Here is an 18,450-nt window from a genome sequence, read left to right as displayed (position 1 = left end):
AAGAACACGCAGAAGACAGTTTTCCTGTTCCCATTACATTTACTAATGATGACTTCTAAGTTTAGTGATAGAAGCTCTTTGGCTTTAAGCAAAAAAACATTGTCTCTTCACTAACACAGACATTTTGCTACATTTAGAATTTGTGTGGAGCTTTTATGTCAAACAAGAAAACGACCACATTTTTAGTGAGAGAGGGGGAAACAACTGCAACATAATATCCCTCCTGAAGCCTATAAAATGATCTCACTCTGTGATGACAGACAATACACTTCAACGCCATCCTTTCATTGAGGATGATGCATCAAGGGAAGTAATTACAGTCACTACTGACAGATCGATGACTAACTCTGACAACAATACCTTAGTGTATAAAACCCTGATTTCCCTCTGCTGGGTTCTAACATTTAAAGTAGGCACAGCCACAAAGCAATAGTACAGTAGTCCTTTGTGTACAATACAGCCTATTGTTTAAGTACTACAGAGACTAATTTATGCAGTTTGTATGTGTTCATCTAAAGGTAAGCTGGCATAATTCAGTGTATTATATTGTATCAGTGCTGTATATTTATTGTGTCTTTTAGATATGGCAATTAAATGAATCCTTTACCTCACCTAAATGCTTGTGCTGCACACTGTAAATCTCAAAGTTAAGATGCTGTGTTAATTACTTTCACTCTCATTTTCAGTCCATTGCTGGCAAAAACATTTCAGGGCCTTTTGAGGAACATCATTAACCATGTGGACCGTGGCTCTCATTCTTTGTTTGGGAAATATTCTCATCAGAGGCGAGGGCAGTGATCAGCATTCAGGATCATTCCCTGTAATTGAACTCTCTGGAACGGCCTCCCCTGGTCTTTTAATACTGGAAAAACAGAAATCCAACAGCTCAATCCATCCACCCCATGTAGCAGGACCAAAAACACCACACCCTCCTATGTGCTTGGAGTCAGCTGGAATCAGAGACGCCTTCAAATATGTCAATACTGCGGTCTCTGTTGTTGTGTTTGTTGTTGGAATAGTGGGAAATTCAGCCTTACTGAAAATCATATATGTAAACAAATGCATGAGAAGCGGACCAAACATTGTCATTGCAAGTCTTGCTTTGGGGGATCTAATCCACATTGTGATAGACATTCCAATCAACGCCTACAGAGTAAGTTATTCACCTCATGCTGTGCAATTGCAAAAAGAAAACAATGTTGCGCCTTATCCTGTTTCTGCCCTTTTTTTTTATCCATTTAAACTTCAATCTAACCTTGAATTGATTTTGGTTGTGTGTTTTTTTTTTTACGGAAAATGTTCTTTGCTTTTACTTCAGCTCATTGCAGAAGATTGGCCGTTCGGTTTGGTGTTGTGCAAACTCGTCCCTTTCATACAGAAAACCACTGTTGGAATTACTGTGTTGAGCTTATGTGCTTTGAGTGTTGACAGGTAAGGAGATAAGCAGCACAGTCCTGTGCCCTACAAGAAAATGTGTATGCTGGCTACTATCTGTATTTCATCAAGCAGACAGATTTGTTTAGCATTAGCCCTTGAAATGTTCTTTAACTGAAAAATGTATTATTGTTACAGACAAAAAGTCCCCCAAGCCATAACATTTTCCCATTGATTTTGCAGATACCGAGCCGTAGTATCCTGGAATCGGATCAAAAGCATTGGGGTTTCACTGTGGACAGCAATCGAAATAACTCTGATATGGGTTATTTCTATCCTGCTGGCTGTGCCTGAAGTTGTCGGCTTTGATATGATAACAATGGACTATAAAGACAAGCATCTGAGAATATGTCTGCTTCATCCCATGCAAACCACACAGATCATGCAGGTAATGTAATCGTCTCCAGCCAATGCAACAGGATAAAACAAACAAATCAACATGTGTTTGATCTGATTGTCTTTTAATATCCAACATACAGCAACATGTATGAGCGTTGATAGGGCATGAAAAGAATAATGGCTTTAATGTTATTTCTCTCAACTTCATCCAACAAATGCCCAGCACATTCTTGTAGAAGTCCTTGGAAACCTATATATGTGTGTCTCAGATGTTTTATACATGGTGTAGCAACCACCAAACATCATGTCATCTGCAGCACCGACTGACTATGGGCCTCTGTCATGTTTAATCAACAGTTTTATAAATCAGTAAAGGACTGGTGGCTCTTTGGCTTTTACTTTTGCATGCCACTGGCTTGGACCGCCGTCTTCTACACGCTCATGACCAGGAAAATGCTGAGGAATACTGAGAATACATTAAGCGACCATGCCAAGCAGGTTATTAGTTAACACTTAGAGACACATTTTGCAACTTTTTTCCCCCACATTTCTCAAATTTTTGTGCAATGTCAACTCTAATATGGATCTTATCTTTCTTTTTTAAGAGACGAGAAGTCGCAAAAACTGTCTTCTGCCTGGTGATCGTGTTTGCACTTTGTTGGTTACCTCTATACCTAAGCAGAATATTGAAATTAACCATATACGATGAGAAAGATCCTAATAGGTGTCAGCTTCTGAGGTGAGCATGAAGTATTCAGTACCTTTTTTTCATTGTTCATTACCTGGTCCGTGCTCTTTTGTCTAATTAATACCTGATGTTTATCCCTCTTTTTCAGTGTCTTTCTTGTCCTGGATTATTTTGGCATTAATATGGCATCCCTCAACTCGTGCATCAACCCTATTGCATTGTACATAGTCAGCAAAAAATTTAAAAGATGTTTCATGGTAAGATATACTTTCATGCACTTACTGTTTTTCAATATTCAAGGCACTACAAAAGTACACACATCTGGTGGGGGTGACAGCATTTTGATCCACAGTGGATGAGCTATCATGTGTGTCACCAAGGACATATGGAGCCATGTCTGTAAAATAGCCAGACTGGAGTAGGCTATGACCTGAGGGGGTAATAAGTGAAAACGGTCTGGAAAAACATTGTCAGAAAAAAAAACACCCAGACACTTGGCAATCTACCAGACAATTCATCACTGAATCAGAGTGATGTGTTATGAAGAAGAAGAAAACATAGCTTCAAGGCAATTTTACTTTTACTAATTACTAGCTCAGAAGGGCATATCTAAAACATACTTTGATTTGTTTTTGCTCATCACAGTACATGGAGAACTACTCTCTCTTCCTCTGCAGTTTATGTATAATGTATGTATAAAGGTATATGTTTTTTTTATTACATTTATGTATATATGTTTTTCCATCTTTTTATATTCCCTTTTTTTCTTTAAAATACAACCCAAACTAAAGATTGCTTTCAACAAATGTACACACAGGAATAAAACTGCTTTAATTATTCACTCTTTGGATTAGCAATAACGTTTTTACTGGTCATTGTTAAGAGACATACAAATAGGCAAAACTGCATGATTACATACTGACGGTAAATGTGTGTTGTCCTCTGACCAAATGTCTTTGTGTGTGTGGTCTTTCAGGCATGTCTGTGCAGTTGGTGTCAACCTCTTCAAGCTGTTGCCCATGACGAGGTGCAGTCTGTTTTGAAGTCCAGAACGCAGGATCAAGCCTCAGAGCAGAGCGGCAACATCAAAGCTCACAAGCAGACTTCCACACCTCTACCTGAGCAAGAAAAAACCTTACTGGTTTAACAAAACCCACGTGGCAGGGTGCAAATACTTCAGTGTTTCTTTTTTAAATATACATATAGCTACCAAAGGGACTCTATCGGTTGCTCAGCAACCTTGACATGCCATCATAATAATGTAAAATACCTTGTGAATAACATGCAGCACTGCCTTTTGTACTGCTGTCATCAGTTGAACATCTGCTTTGGTATGAGCAACCTGGAGTCAGACTGTTCAGACTATTTGCCCCTGGGGCTTGACTCACTCCCAACCATTACATCAGATTTTACCTAGTACCTATCCTGTATCATGCATCATAGTTCTCAAATCACTGTTTTGGGCACAATGTTAACTTGGCACCCATCAACAGAAATCTTGTCACGGCTTACCAACTGCATATATATTATTTTGATTCTGTTTCTGGATTCTGGAAAGACACTGTGCCGCAGGAAATCGAGCAAATGGGAATTCAAAAATTTTTACGGTGGGTTTTATGGGGTACGGTGTATTATTAGCACATAAATGTGTGTTTTTCGTCTCTGTTAAGTTTCCCATACACAGCAGCCTAAGAGTTAATAGCATCCCTTTCATTCTTGAACCTTGAGAAACATATCAAATTGGTGCCACAAGTAGATTCTGTCTCCGCCACTGAATGACTGATTGATGGTGGCCTATTTTTAATGCATTGTTAAATGTGTAATGCATGGAGACACTTTATAAAAGACCTGAGAGTGGGGAAGAAGGAAAACGAAGATGACAGAATGAGGTCAGGAGGAGAGAGGGATGGGGTTGGGGTGGGGGGGCTGGGTAGAGATGAGCACCTGATAGGTCTTCCTGTCACAGGACAAGGCAAGCACAAATAGAGGGTTGTTCTTCTAGCTAATGCTGTATCAGTCGGCAAAACTGTCTTGATGCTGTAGCGCTGGAATGCCTATTAAAAGTTTATCTTGTCTAAGTAAAGAGCACAACTGTTTGTAGATTCAGTAGTTTGGATAAAAGCGTGTGTATGTTTGTGGTGCTTATAGTAGAAGAGATGTGGAATAAGGACATGACATTTTGATAATTTCTAAAGCTAATTAAGCTTTCCAGTAAACACATGTTCATATAAAATGGCTTATTTTAACCTTAGATAATTGGCACCCTACTTTTTTGACACCCCATTCTAAATTTTTCAATTAAGGAATCTGATAACAATCCAGTTAAACTGTAATTTGAAATGAAAACATTTGTATTAAAATGCTCACTTTGTTTTATGTCATGACTTTTTCATATCGGTGCCATTGTACGAAGCGTTTCTCGCTCTAAGAGCTCTTGGCATTTCAAATAGAGAGCACAAGGAGATGCTGGTTCCACATCGCATCGCATCAAACCAGCAGGCTGCCATCTTTATGTACCCAATTGATTATCCTCGCTTTCCTCGACACATAAACACTACATTGGGCAAACTACAGTTAGAGTCAGGTTGTCATGTTATTATGACGGATTAGCAAGAATTGATGTAATCCTTTCAAATTTTAGCGTGTGGATACATCGTAGTCCTCAAAAGTGTCGTTTTTTCATAAATCATTTAAATGTCATTTTACTGTAAAGAAAAATTTAATACTAAAAATGTGTTTATGATTAGCGATGCCAAAAATATGTTTCAAGAGAACAGAGAAAGTAACATGCGTCCTATCCAGCCCACACAGTTATATTGCCTGCTGTGCCACACACTCGTGCACCTCTCTCTGTTCTGACATAAGAGAGAAAGTGTCTCTGTGTCTCTGATGCTTTGACTGTTGGATACAACAGTGTGGGATATGCTCATTTACACTGAAGCCCGTTTTTTCACTGTTTTTGATCTACAGTGGCACAACATGGTCCATGTATTTTTCGTGTTTATCCATTTGAATGTGTATTTTGTAATTCTCCTATTTCTTCTTATTTTGTGTTTTAAGACTCTCCTTTAAATTTCATACTGCATTTTTATTCCACTTTGGATGTCATTAGTTTTTAATCGTACTGTTAACTGGAAATCAAATGTTTACATCCTGCGGCAGCACACTTTATCAGATTCTTCTGTCACTGCGCAAATTTATGTCAAATACTGTCAAATGCTTCAGTCTCCTTTCTTTATGTAAATGCCAGCAGATAAGCAACAAATGGTGCTATCGTATCCCCAGCAGTAAAAGCTCACAACTGCGTGATGACCCTGAAACAATAATGCTCTGGTATCCAGAGAAGGGTGACGTCAGTGTCAACATCAGTGAGAGTGCGGGTGGATGAGACCTTCTTTAGTAATCTCTGTACACACAAGGCTCAGATAGGGCTCCCCACGGTGCTGCCCAGACTCCCCAGACTGTGGATTTAATTAAACAGTGTGAAATTAATTAATCAGTGGGGTGGCAGGTAAAAGGACTGCTCACACAACCAAGACAAGCATTTCATGTGCGCTGACAGTTATTAATTTGCTGTATGTTTTATTATAGTGTTTCTATATAGAGATGCTGAAATTTTGGGAGATTAAAAAGCTTGGCATGGGAAAAAAGTCATGCAAATTATCAAAATAACAGCTCCCGAAAATCAAAGTGTAAACCTGTGTTTGATCTGTTCTATCAATTAATTAAAATTTTCAGTTCTGTATAATAATGTGGTGCAAATTAGATGGAAATGAGATAAAATATTCATTTAGTTATCTGGGGAATCTGCCTGGAGGGCTTTTTAGTCTTCAGTCTGGCTCAAAATGCTGTCCATATGGCAATTATGTACAGTAGTGTTGCAGGAGGATTGGTCTGATGCCTACTGGCAGAGAGGAGCCTGCCTGTGACAAACTGCTGCTAGGATCTGATGTGAGTTGAGGGAGATAATGAGGCTGTTGTAAGCCTTAAGTATAGAGCCTGCCCCCGGGGTGGCATATCTAAGGGCTGAGGCTGCCTCATTGTTGCACGTGCTGCTGAGGATTAAAAACACATTTACTTTTTTCTCATAAACTTTGTCAGTACTTCCTACAACTCTTTTGGACAACTTCTGCTTTCATGTGGCAAGCCTCTTGACATTGCTTTGTGGAGGAGCTGGGTTTTTTTTGTATAGATGTGAAGTCTTGATATATTCTGCTTTGAGCTATCTATAGCTCTTTTTAAGCACCCCACCAGAGGATGTGTACGTTCTGGGGTACATCCTACCGTGACTGATGTTTTGACAAATGCCATATTTTGATAAAGAGTCTTTTAATATTGATGCCATTGGGGTGGCTTTCCAAATTACATTTTCAGGGTAAAGAAATGATGATATGTGTGAGGTAGCATAATTACATTGTTGGTCATAGAGTGACCTCTGAGAGAGCCCATGCATGCTGTGTTAGACAGATAACTGCCCACCTCTTGTGAGAAACTCTTGACATTCACTGCAGATTGGGTGCCTCCACCACATAAACTGTTAAATATACAGTGTGTCCCTAGGAAAACAATGTAGCAAAGTTTGAAGGAGCTACCGGCAGTTGCATTCCAGCACTGTGTCCAATTTAGACCAACACCACACTACAGGTTTTCTATTTGAGTGTAACAAGGACACCATGCAACCAAGTGCAATACACACAAAAAGAAATCTATGCAGTGTGAGCAGAGTAATTGAGTCACCTAGGAAATCCGCTAATAATAATGTTTCATGACATAGAAAGTGTAATTCACTGAATGCAAATACATCTATAGACAATATTTACAGTTTTAACATAGTAAAACAAACAAGGCAGACTTCCTTTTACAATACCAGCAGGCATTTAATTAATGGTCATGTCAGGCTTGCATACTAAATAGGAGGGTGAGAGGGGGTGAGAGAAAGGGGCAGTCAAGCAAATACTCCAGCCAATGGCAAAGAAACTTCAGAGAGACCTGCAAATGGCAGGCAGAGTCAGACTACTGGGCAGAGCTGCAAGTGGTCACTCAACCATGGGATTAAAAAGCATTTAAGCCTTGTATCAACTCCCCCCCCCACCCACCCCCACCCCCCCACCCCATCCAGCCATGTTATTTCCGACCATTCAGGAGAAAAGAAAAGACAAATGTTTGGTGCCTCGGTTGTTATTGCCGGCACAAAACTGCGGGTTACAGGTTTTTCATGATGCCAGCATCTATAAACGTATTGCAGTGCCTTCTTGCAGAAAAACATAATGAGCTAGCCTAAAAGGGTTTCTGTGTTCTGGTTAAGGTGCAAAATGGACTGTCACTACTGTTTATTTCATTCATGTCTGGATGTAATGGAAAACATGCAATCAAATGTAGGACACGTTTGCTAGAGTGGTTCACTTCACACTTCTATTCACACTTCTAATACCTCTTGGGCAACAACAGCAAATTTATGACAGGCTATTGACAGATTTATTGGGAGCTCTAGTGAGTGCACGGGCTTGATTACCACAAATCCATGCCACAGAATAAATCACTAGCTAAGATATCCCAAATGCATTGTGTTGAGGGTTGGTGCCAAGAGGATGTTGGTGAAAAAGCTTTTGATTTGGTGGTCACCAGCGTACCACAGCACCCTGCCTGACTGTGCTTGTTTTGATGGGCAATGATGAAAGCACAGGTGGATGCGAGAAAGCTCCCCCTGCCTTCGGCTGCTGCGGACGCCTTTTCTGTGGTTTCCTATTAGCACAGGAGTGGAGGTTTGCAGTCTGGCTGCTGGGCACAGTGGGTCAGTGTTCACAAAGCTCTGTTTGTTCCCTGGCCTGCAGGGCTCCCAGGGTAAGCTTGGCTCCAGAGGGGAGACAAACAAAAAGGCACCACTGTCTCACACACTGAAGCTGCTCTCCAACACATTCGTTGTTTCTACTCAATGGGGGTACATTTCTCTTCTTAGGGGAGGAATGGCAAAAGGAAACAAGTTTTTTAGAAACAGGGCCTCAGGATAACAAAACTGCTGTTGTTCTGAGCTATGTATTTTTTTCTCAGTTTAAATGCCATTTTGAGTTGTTGCTTGTGGTGATATGTTTTTTTCTTTTTGCTTTGTGTTTTTCATCTCCTTTTGTCTAGCTTAGACTCAGAGCTCTTTGTCTTGTGCTGCTGTATCAACATATTCTGAGTGAAACCCAAGGAAACTGCCGACAGCAACAGGCACATAACACATCATCTTTAAATTTCAGCTGCAGTCACTAAATTTGGCAAGTATATATATATATATATAGTCCACAGCAGCTGGTGCAATTAAGATACAAAAAGGTCTCTCAATTAATGAATCATTTCAAGGTATCGCTTATGTCCATATATACATGTCTGCCTGTGATTTATAAAGGTGAAAAAATATGCAGGATACTATTACAGCTGCTGTCAGGCCAGACATTCACTGTTGTGCTGCAATCTGCAGTCCAAGTATAACTCCATTATTGAGGGGACTTTAAAATGGGAGCTGTGTGACACACAGCGGGATGATTTAGTTTAATGACCATGGCACTGACAGTGCTGTGATGGAAATTGGACTCCCCCTGCAAATTTACATCACTTGAGGGTACTTGGGGCTCTTTTAGCCGCTGCACTCCAGAGCACGAGCCATCAGGAGGTCCTGGATATGTCATGCTTGTCACCTTCCTTTAAGTGCATCTGCAGTCGTGGGAGAGGGATTAATATTATATAGCCTACGGAAGCACAGAAGCCGTCTTATCAGCACTGCAGATGTGATAAGCACCTCTACCCCCCATGAAAACAGGCAAGATCTCCAAGAAAAGAGACAAGCATCTCTTTGTGTTGTTTCCTCACACTGCTTCAGAGTTGCAATGCGGCTTTAGTGGCAGATATGGTGCAATTTCACATCTGTTGTAATTTGATGTGCCTGGATCACCCTCTGTGAAATCGTCTTGATCGCAACATGGCTCCTTTCAATTATTTAGAAAGTTGGCATATGGCTTTAGAGATAGTAATCTGATTTCTTTTGATTTTGAGGTATTCAGAATAGCCTACACCACAAGCCCCAATAACAGCTGTGCAAAAAAAAGCCTGTCTCTGTGATCATGTTATTTTGTAGCTTAGCATTCACACTTTTCATGGCAAAAAATGTAGATTTATTTATTTAATAAAAATATCACTTTTATGGAAATATTTTCCATCATTGCCATGACACTCATCTCACATTAGTTCACATCAATGCAGATGTCAGTGTGCACAAATTGCAATGCCCTCAAACTGATTCTGAGCTGTGAATGGAAGTTATGACAACCATTGCTGTCACTTCAGTTTTATCAGAAAAGCAACCAGTGGAACCATGGAAACAAGATGTGACACACAAAACAACATGTACATCAAAGCTAGCATATACTGTAATTAGAATTTATTGAAGCCTACTCAGTCAGAAAATGTACATGATCTGCCGAGCTTTTGGATTCAGTCCCATACCTTCTATTACACACAGTACAGCGCAATAATCCTTGGTATTACAAAAATGTATGTGTTTATTTGTGAGTCTGTTGCTACAAAAAAGAATGTGGCATATTTGTAATCCAGTTTTACTGTATTTAAAGATGTGTATTGCAGTATAGATAATCATACATCATGATCTGCATTTCATGCAAACAGGCGTAACTTTCTTTTCTTTATGTCTACATGCATGACTGCGTAGAAGCTGAAAGTTTAGAGACATTGAGGGTCATTAAAAAAAAAAAAGATATGTACTCTCACAAGTGTAGCATGTTTTCTTACACAACACCTAAAATGCGTGCCACCCACCAGCGACAGGGCATAATGACTCTGCAAGCTACCTGGCATCCTCTGTAGTTGTAAGGCCAGGGCCAGTAGCCGCGCAGAGGCTCGCATATTCTCTGACAGTGAGTGTAGCTGCGTTGGCATTCTGAGCAACAGATCCCCTGGTGGTCTAACATGGTGTCAAAGGTCATGGCGCCGTTCTCTCCGGCCCCGCCGCTGCGCTGCAGTTTGGAAGCAAAGTTAATTTTGAAGAGGAATCTTTTTCTAAATTTATACTCATTTGCAATTCAAATGTTTTCAAAAACTTCTCTTCCTCCCAAACATGTGACTACAGTTCTCTTAGGCAACATGAATTTTTATAACCAATGGGAATTTTTCACTTCAGTTCATAAGTTCATCAACTTGGAATGGCAGCTGTTACCCCACTGCCCTGTAATTATGGGCACTAATGTAACACCCACTCAACAGTACTGGCAGTACACCCACATCTGACAGAAGGACTTAATCCAGGTTAACACATTTTCACACCATGTACTGCTATTTCTATGAGACTACATTTTTAACAAGGCTGCTGTCTTAAGGATAGTGTTATGAAGTCATCTGTGTTGACAAAACAGAGAAACTTCAATTCATAATGTTACTTCAAGGGTTGCCTCAGGGCGCAGTATATGCCTCTTGATAGTTAATTAGAAATTCACCAGCACTGGAGCCTTGTTTACTGTAAACAGTGCTGTTGATGAAGTTGGTACTCACATGATAGGGGTTGTCGGGATTGTACGCTGACCCTGCAGTAGACTGTGCCCCCTCCTCTTCCTCCATGACTCTGGAGGTGTCGTCCTCTGCGTGACTCACCGGGTCCCTCTCCTCAGCAGCTGCATCAAACTCCTCCATGTTAAACTGCCGTTTGGCTCGCTGTGTGTCTCTCTTTCCCCTCTCCCCATCTGTTACAGTGGCCACAAGAGGCAAGAGTATTGGGTCAACATCCACAAGACGCCATACATGTCCTCAGAGCTCAATCCTACATAGCTGGGGCTGTCTCAGATGTCCTGAATAATTAAATTAGCAGCCGTGATTTCAGGCAGTCCTGAATATTTCAAGATCATTCTTTTTTGATACAAGACCATAGCCTTTTTTGGTGTACAACTCTAAATGTGGTGTATGTTCAAGATGTTCTCAGTGTTCTCAGCCGAGACGGTACATTTTACAAGTGTGTCAGCAGATAAGCAGGGCAACCAAGATTTTAATAAATTATGAAAGAATGCACAATAATTCAAATGGAATATGCCATGGTCTATAATGGCAGTCCAGTTTTATAGACTCTGTGGGATGGAGTGAATCAATACATAGCTAGAAAGAAGAGAAGAACTCAACCTTTAGGATAGATGGGTTGGAGCCAGTAAATGGGAAGTTCCCTGCAAAGACCCAGAATTTTGTTGCTCAGAAAGTTGGTGTCCTTCAGCGGCTGCTCTGCAGCAACCCATATGAGAAACTTCTCATCAAACCTCACTGGCATGATTTCATCTGTCTGGCAAGAAGAAAAAAATAATGTCCTTGAATTACTAAAATGAAAAAAGAAATGTCTGTCAAAAGCAAGCAGATCCTCTGTAATTTCCAACTTTTTTTTCTCCAATTGCAACGTTCTGAATGAAGTAGTGTAAATATACCAGGTCAAACATCAGCGACGCTTTCTTGTGAGCTCCCATGTGTGGAAGGTTCGCTTTGATTTGGGATTTTATATAGCACTTGTCTCCTCCAAAGAAGCGGATTCCAGTTATTCCCTACACCAAATCACAGAGATGCCATGTTTACACTCACAGCTTTGCTACTTTGCTAAGCACACAGAAAGTCTCTGCTGAACTACCTCAGCAAGCGAGAACAAGGACAAACTCACTCACAATTTGAAAGTCATGAATCTCCACGGCTTCCTCAGCTCCACTTCCAGTATTAAATCGCTCCAGGTTCTTGTCAGAATCAATTTCCACGGAACCCTCCCTCACCTCCCCATTGATGTTCATACTGTAACGAACATTGTAAACCTGGTAGCATTCAAAGTGGAATGTTAAAATGACTGATTAGTCAAGTTATGTAAATCACACTGTAGCAAACACAATTGAAGTGAGATACAGAAAAACAAGCTTTGCATGGCGCTTGCTATTCCCCTGCACAGTTATTGTTGTGGTTGCTTCTCTAACAGAAATCCTGTGTAGTTTAAGCACACTGAGAATTTAGCAGAGCACTGCAGGAAATGCTTTTGCAGTCCTTGATGGGAATGATTTCCCTACAGGTGAGCTCAATGGAACACAAATGAACATTACACTATCTTGTGTAAGAGTAACATGAGGGCTTTATGCAGTTTGTATGCATTGTAGATAGAATTAAAGATACAGTTACACAGTCTGAATTGTGATGATGAATATAATTATTGATCGGGCATTTCAGTCATTAACATAAATATCTCTAGTGACAGTCTCAGGAAAATATAACTATGCCTCTAATAAAAGTTTTTATTATCACAAGATTTTGGATCCACTTTCCTCCAAAAGCCTCCTCCTTGCATTCAACTTACATTTCTGATACTGAAGGGACAATCTACACACTACCGCAGTTGGCACTTACATTTTTATCACTGAATTTCCACAGGTAGAGAGCAGCCATGGATGCACACAACATTAACACTGCACCAACAATAAGAGCCACAGCTCCAAATCTCAGGAGACGACCGACTGCAGCAGAGGTCGGTGGGCTTTGTTCCTTCACAAGGTTCAGAGGATGCAAAGTTAAAAAATGAGGCACACTCAACAATAACAAAGACAACTGATAACATTCCTGGAAACCTTAAGAGTTTGCAGCTTTATTTACATGTCATGGATGTCAATTATATTTCTAATCAAAAACGTATTAAGCCTGTCTTACCGGAGGCACGCAGTGTTCCAAAAAGCCAGATCCATGGGTGGTATTTTGGACTTTTTCCATAGTCTCTCTCATGATGTCCTCTGTAAATCCTCTTCTAATACTGTTTCTTCTCTTCGGAGAATCAGGTTATCCACCAAGAGGCTTCCTGACGTTTGAGTGTGAATGACGTATGGTTGATATAAATTCTTTGAGCTAAATTCTTCGTCTGGTTGTTACCTGTAGGTCCAGGTGCCTAAAGCAAGGTGGCCATCCTGTGGTACCAAGCTAAAACAAGACTTTTCTGTTCCTTTGTGAGCTCATCAGAAATTGGGTGTGTAAGAAGCAGCGATGTAATGGTCAGTAGAAAAGTTGTTAACTGACCTTTCAGTCATCGTCAGGAGGAAAACATAGTACTTACATTTAAGCTTTCAGAGACTATTTTTATGCCTTTTATTTTATCACCTCACCTGTTAAAGTTGGATGTCACTTGTGATATAAATGTATGAAATACTGCAGATTTCCTCTGGTTCTTTGCTGGTTACAGGTGTCAGTGAGAATGACCGGATTGCACTACCTGCAGTCAAACTCTTACGCAAGAGCGACTATTCTATTTTATTCCTCCTTGCACTGACTGGCACTACCATACTCAATCACAGACCCACACAGACATAACCTTTGCTTAATTACGAATTTTCTGATTTGACAATGGGAGAAAGGCAGTTTTGTGGTCAAGGTTAATCTTTCATTATCATAACTTAAAAGAAGACACATAGTAAGAGATTCAAATGTGCAGTGCAGCTGTTGCTTGGAAACAGATTGAACTGCATTTTTGGGATAATTGGTAAGCTGGGAGGCAATCAGAAAAGGTGAGTAGATTCTTTGACCTCCAAAAAAATACGTAATTGTACGAGCATTTGATCAGCAATGCAGTATTTGCATGCAAATTGAGGCAGTAGAGTAACTGCATTGTGTACCCTGAAAAGAATATGACTTTTTGCTATCAATTTAGCTGTGATCGGTAGAGGACCACATTTTTTTTAGTGCAGCTTATAAGCCTCTAAGGCAAATGAAATGCATTCAGTTGGCTAATTGAGGTTATTCTGTGTGCTTCCTTAATATTCCCTCAGGACTATAGGTTCTACTCTTCCTATAAAATAACATTTGAGTCCTGTAAGCCCAGATAGCTCAATTTTTAAGCTGTCATTGAACAGAATACAATTTTGATTTTAATTGTTTATTTGTGCAACAATGTGACAAAATCTACCACAAACATGGTAATCATTCATATTGATTGTTTTCCACGGCAGAAAGGCCCCTGTCAGCCTAAATGTCCATAGGTCATGCCCCTTAAATAGTTAACACATGCTCTTGAAAATCGATAATAAAATTCTTCTTTACACTGAATCATTATGAAAAATATATTATTAATGTACAAAATCTTGCATATTACACATGATACAATGAACAGTCTTATATGAGCCAAAAGACACATGACATACTACAAAACACTGCAACAATTCAACATTGAGTCAATTAAGATAAAAGTACTATACAGTACAAAGACGTAATCCATTTGGATGACTTTTTGATCTTTACGAGTTTGTGTACTCCGGGATGGATATCTCATCTGCTTCCTGTATTCTGGCCGGTGTCGGTGGGCCAACAAGAATATAATCAAATTCCTGGTGTTGAACTTTTTCATACACGCTTTGCAGTCCGTTGGTTTTGGGTATGTGAGCTGGGTAGTAGTTTTCCCTTCTGGCGTCCCGGGGAAGTGAAGCTGTCTTGGAGAAAGTAGACAGATGCGGTCCACAGGCCATGCTCGTGTTGGGCCTTGTAGCTGAAGGGCTCCAGCATCGGTCCGAGTGTCCCAACACTTTGCACTCGCTTGTACATGCCCAGAGACCTGTGGAAAACAGCAGTGCTGTCAGGGTTTCATATGAATACATTTGCTGGCTCGTCTGGTTGAGGGTGTTTGATGTTGAAAGACCCCAGTGAGCCCAGGTAAGAGCAATCATAATGTGTCCAGTGTATTAGAAAATGTTTTGCTGTAACTGGGTTCAATCTGCAAGGATGCATGGGGCTTAGATTCAAATAAAAAACACACTATAAGAAGCAAAAGGAATGCATGTCACGTCATTGCACAGTTTGATCTTTACCTCGTCTCATGACTCATTTTCCAATTTATTATTATTTTGGGTTTCTTTTTGTGACACTCACTGTTTGTTGGTGGTGACTCTTTTTTGTGCACATCTCCACTTATGTCAGAGTCACTGTCATTGAAGTCACTGTCCCCCTTTCCACTGTCCTTGCCACTGATGTGGGGGTCTCTTGCTGAGATTGTTGTGAATGAATTACCCTTCCATATTGTTATTGGTCTGACTGTTTCTTTCCCATATCCTGGTAGTGTAGAGTAACCCTGCAGAGAGACAAACATATTCAACACAAATTTTGAGTCAAGATGCAAAAGACAAGGAAAGTTACCGTAAAACAAACTTTAAATATCTCTGAAAAATAATTTTCTCACCTTTAATTTTCCCTCCATCACCCTGCTGTTTGACTCAAAGATGCCTGCTGTCTCCCTGCCATCCTCACAGCCTGTCTCTGTTATGTTGCTGCTGGCCAATGGAGGTTTCTCTGGAAATGGATGGGATTCAAACCCTTTGCTTTTGTGGCTGGCAATCAATGAATCAATATGACCGCTTTCCACTTTTTCCACATTTGGTATGTCTTCTTTTTCATCATACCCCCCCTCCCTTGTCTCTTTTTTCCGGCGGCTGCAAATGGTTGTGATGAGAATGATAGCCAGCAGGAGGAGAGAGCAGCTCCCTGCCAGGACAATGATTATGGCTATAGACATGTCCCATTCAAAGAGCTCATCGCTGCCATTTTGAGTCAAGGAAGGCATACTGGGTAGAGTTCCCTCTATAAAGCTGAAGTGTATAATGGCTGTTGAAGTAAGTGCCGGGGATCCATTGTCACTGACCGACACTGTGACTTTGACATTGTCTGTGAGATCATATGTCAGCTGTCTGCTCACGTGCACCTTCCCTGTGTCTTTGTTGATAGAGAAACCCAGGTGTCCCCCCTCTGTGATTTTATAGGACAGCTGTGCATTTATGCCTTCATCGGCATCTGTGGCCTTTATCTGGGTTACCACATAACCTACAGGTGCATCTCTGGGCAGGAAAACCTCAGCAGATCCTTTGTAAAGAGGTGGCTGTATGATAGAAGGTTGGTTGTCATTCTGATCAACTATTTTTAGTCTGATGACAGCTGTGCTCTGCAGCTGGGGTGACCCCCCATCACTTGCTTGGATGTGTATGTCTAGCTGTTTCATTACTTCATAATTGAAACTCCTCAGGGCATATATAGAGCCAGACACTGAGTTAAGAGACACAAAGGTGTTCACCGGGGACCCCATGATGACACTGTCCACAAGCCTGTAGGTGATTTTGCCATTATTGACCAGATCTGCGTCGCTGGCCTCAACTGTGGTGATATAAGCGCCCGGGGCGTTGTTTTCCACCACTAAAACTTCATAGACAGCTTTAGTAAAGTGAGGGGCGTTGTCGTTCTCGTCGCTGAGTCTAATGGTGTACTGAGTGATCTTTCTCAGCGGAGGCGACCCAAAATCCTCAGCCATGACCGTTAAGTTATACTCGCTAATCCTCTCCCTGTCTAGAGCTGCTGCTGTAACTATCATGTAGCTGTCCTCGTAAGCCTGCCGGAGTTTGAAATGGTCGTGGCCGTATAATGTGCAGTGGACCTGGCTGTTAACACCCGAGTCTCTGTCCAAGGTGCTGATCAGCGCCACCAGACTGTCCTTGTCTGCCGCCTCGCTGATGTATGCAATGCCTGTCGCGATGGAGGTCATCGGGGTGATGCTGATTTCTGGGGCATTGTCATTAACGTCTGTGACGTGAATTATGATTTTGCACACGGAGGGTGTCGGGTTGGGTCCCAGATCAGTCGCCTGCACGTCTAGCTCATAGGTGCTTTTGTCCTCAAAATCCACCGGGCTCCTGAGCGTCAGGCGACCTGATTTACTATCCACTTGGAAAAGTTCTCGGATCTCATGAGAAACCTGTTTTCCGAACCCGTAGACGACCTCTCCGTTTAAACCCTCATCAGCATCAACTGCGTTCAAGTCCAGTATAACTGCGCCAACCGGTGCGTCCTCTGGCAAACTGACTGAGAAACTATTCTGGTCAAAAACAGGACTATTGTCATTAAAGTCAGTTACTTTGATAGTTATCTTTGTTGACCCCGATCTGAAAGGGTTCCCTCCGTCTGTGGCGACCAGCTCCACAGTGTATGAAGACTGAGTCTCCCTGTCTAGCTCTTTCATTAGCACCAATTCCGCATATTTAACCCCATCCGCTCTCAGGAGCACATCAATGGTAAAATGACTGTTGACAGATATTTGATAGCTTTGGATGTAGTTTGACCCGACATCAGCGTCCACTGCTGGGTCCAAAGGGATGCGGGACCCCGCAGCTGCATTCTCTGAGATCTCCACTATAGATTCCTTGTTTGGAAACTCCGGAGAGTTGTCATTGATGTCCCTTATTTCAACCTCGACGTGAATCAATTTGTAGCGATCTTTGGAGAAATTTACTACGTCAAAAGTAATGAGACACTGTAGAGTGTGTCTGCAGATTCTTTCCCTGTCAATTCGTTCCCCGACAGCGAGTTCCCCGTCGCTTTCTCTCACCCTGATGAATGAATCATTGAATTGTTTCATCATCCTGAAATTGGTCTTGGAGGAATGAGACAGACTCAAGGACATGTCCTTGGCAAGGTTTCCGATGACTGTACCTGGTGCGTCCTCCTCATTGGTCTGATATCGAATAGTATTTCCCTCGGACTGAGCCAGTGAGGCAAATAAAAATTGATGGATTGAGAACAGAAAAATCCACCGGTGCCAATAAGTTATACATTTGCCCCGTATCATCTTCGTAGTAATCTTTCCCTCGGTAAGCAGCCGCATTGTGTTCTGAACTGATAAAAGCAGTTCACCTCTGGAGTGGGCTCTCCATACAGCTCCCGCTTTTATGAACTCAACTGTGCTGGGAGTGAAAGTTACTTGCTCCTTGCGCGCAGCCAGTCAGATACGCTTGTTGCCTCGCCGTCAACACAGCTCAAAATTCTGCAGTGGCGGGGTTTATACAGCTCCTCATGCTAATGAGACGAAGTGTGACCAATCCCTCGCTTTAGAATTAAAAATACCCCCCTGTGAAAAAAAGCTAAGCCTCTTTTGAGAGTGTAGACAGTAAAGGAAGTTGCAAAATAGAAAGAAGGGCAGA

General features: G+C 41.3%; 3 protein-coding genes across 3 annotated transcripts; 1 reads left to right on the top strand and 2 right to left on the bottom strand.

The window, feature by feature from the left end:
* The first annotated feature begins 34 nt into the window (after positions 1-34).
* ednrbb (endothelin receptor type Bb) lies at positions 35-4,350 on the top strand. Its single transcript, XM_046053880.1, has 8 exons — positions 35-518; positions 687-1,153; positions 1,319-1,431; positions 1,618-1,822; positions 2,131-2,271; positions 2,379-2,512; positions 2,610-2,718; positions 3,438-4,350. The coding sequence occupies exons 2-8, from the start codon at positions 737-739 to the stop codon at positions 3,606-3,608; spliced, it is 1,290 nt and encodes a 429-aa protein (XP_045909836.1). The 5' UTR covers positions 35-518; positions 687-736; the 3' UTR covers positions 3,609-4,350.
* Positions 4,351-10,242: 5,892 nt separating this feature from the next.
* On the bottom strand, positions 10,243-13,234 carry cnmd (chondromodulin). The gene is made up of 7 exons (XM_046054522.1): positions 13,163-13,234; positions 12,866-13,000; positions 12,145-12,285; positions 11,914-12,027; positions 11,621-11,774; positions 11,003-11,190; positions 10,243-10,470 (listed from the first exon to the last, which is right to left on the bottom strand). Exons 1-7 carry the CDS (start codon positions 13,232-13,234, stop codon positions 10,243-10,245), a joined length of 1,032 nt encoding a protein of 343 aa, XP_045910478.1.
* A 1,367-nt stretch (positions 13,235-14,601) lies between these two features.
* On the bottom strand, positions 14,602-18,134 carry si:ch211-199f5.1 (protocadherin-8). Its single transcript, XM_046054315.1, has 3 exons — positions 15,669-18,134; positions 15,362-15,560; positions 14,602-15,047 (listed from the first exon to the last, which is right to left on the bottom strand). The coding sequence occupies exons 1-3, from the start codon at positions 18,132-18,134 to the stop codon at positions 14,734-14,736; spliced, it is 2,979 nt and encodes a 992-aa protein (XP_045910271.1). The 3' UTR covers positions 14,602-14,733.
* Positions 18,135-18,450: the final 316 nt, after the last annotated feature.

The sequence above is a fragment of the Micropterus dolomieu genome, linkage group LG07 (genome assembly GCF_021292245.1).
Source record: "Micropterus dolomieu isolate WLL.071019.BEF.003 ecotype Adirondacks linkage group LG07, ASM2129224v1, whole genome shotgun sequence".
NCBI lineage: Eukaryota > Metazoa > Chordata > Actinopteri > Centrarchiformes > Centrarchidae > Micropterus > Micropterus dolomieu.
The sequence above is the reverse complement of the archived record's forward strand: the minus strand, read 5'-3'. Positions and strand labels throughout refer to the sequence as shown.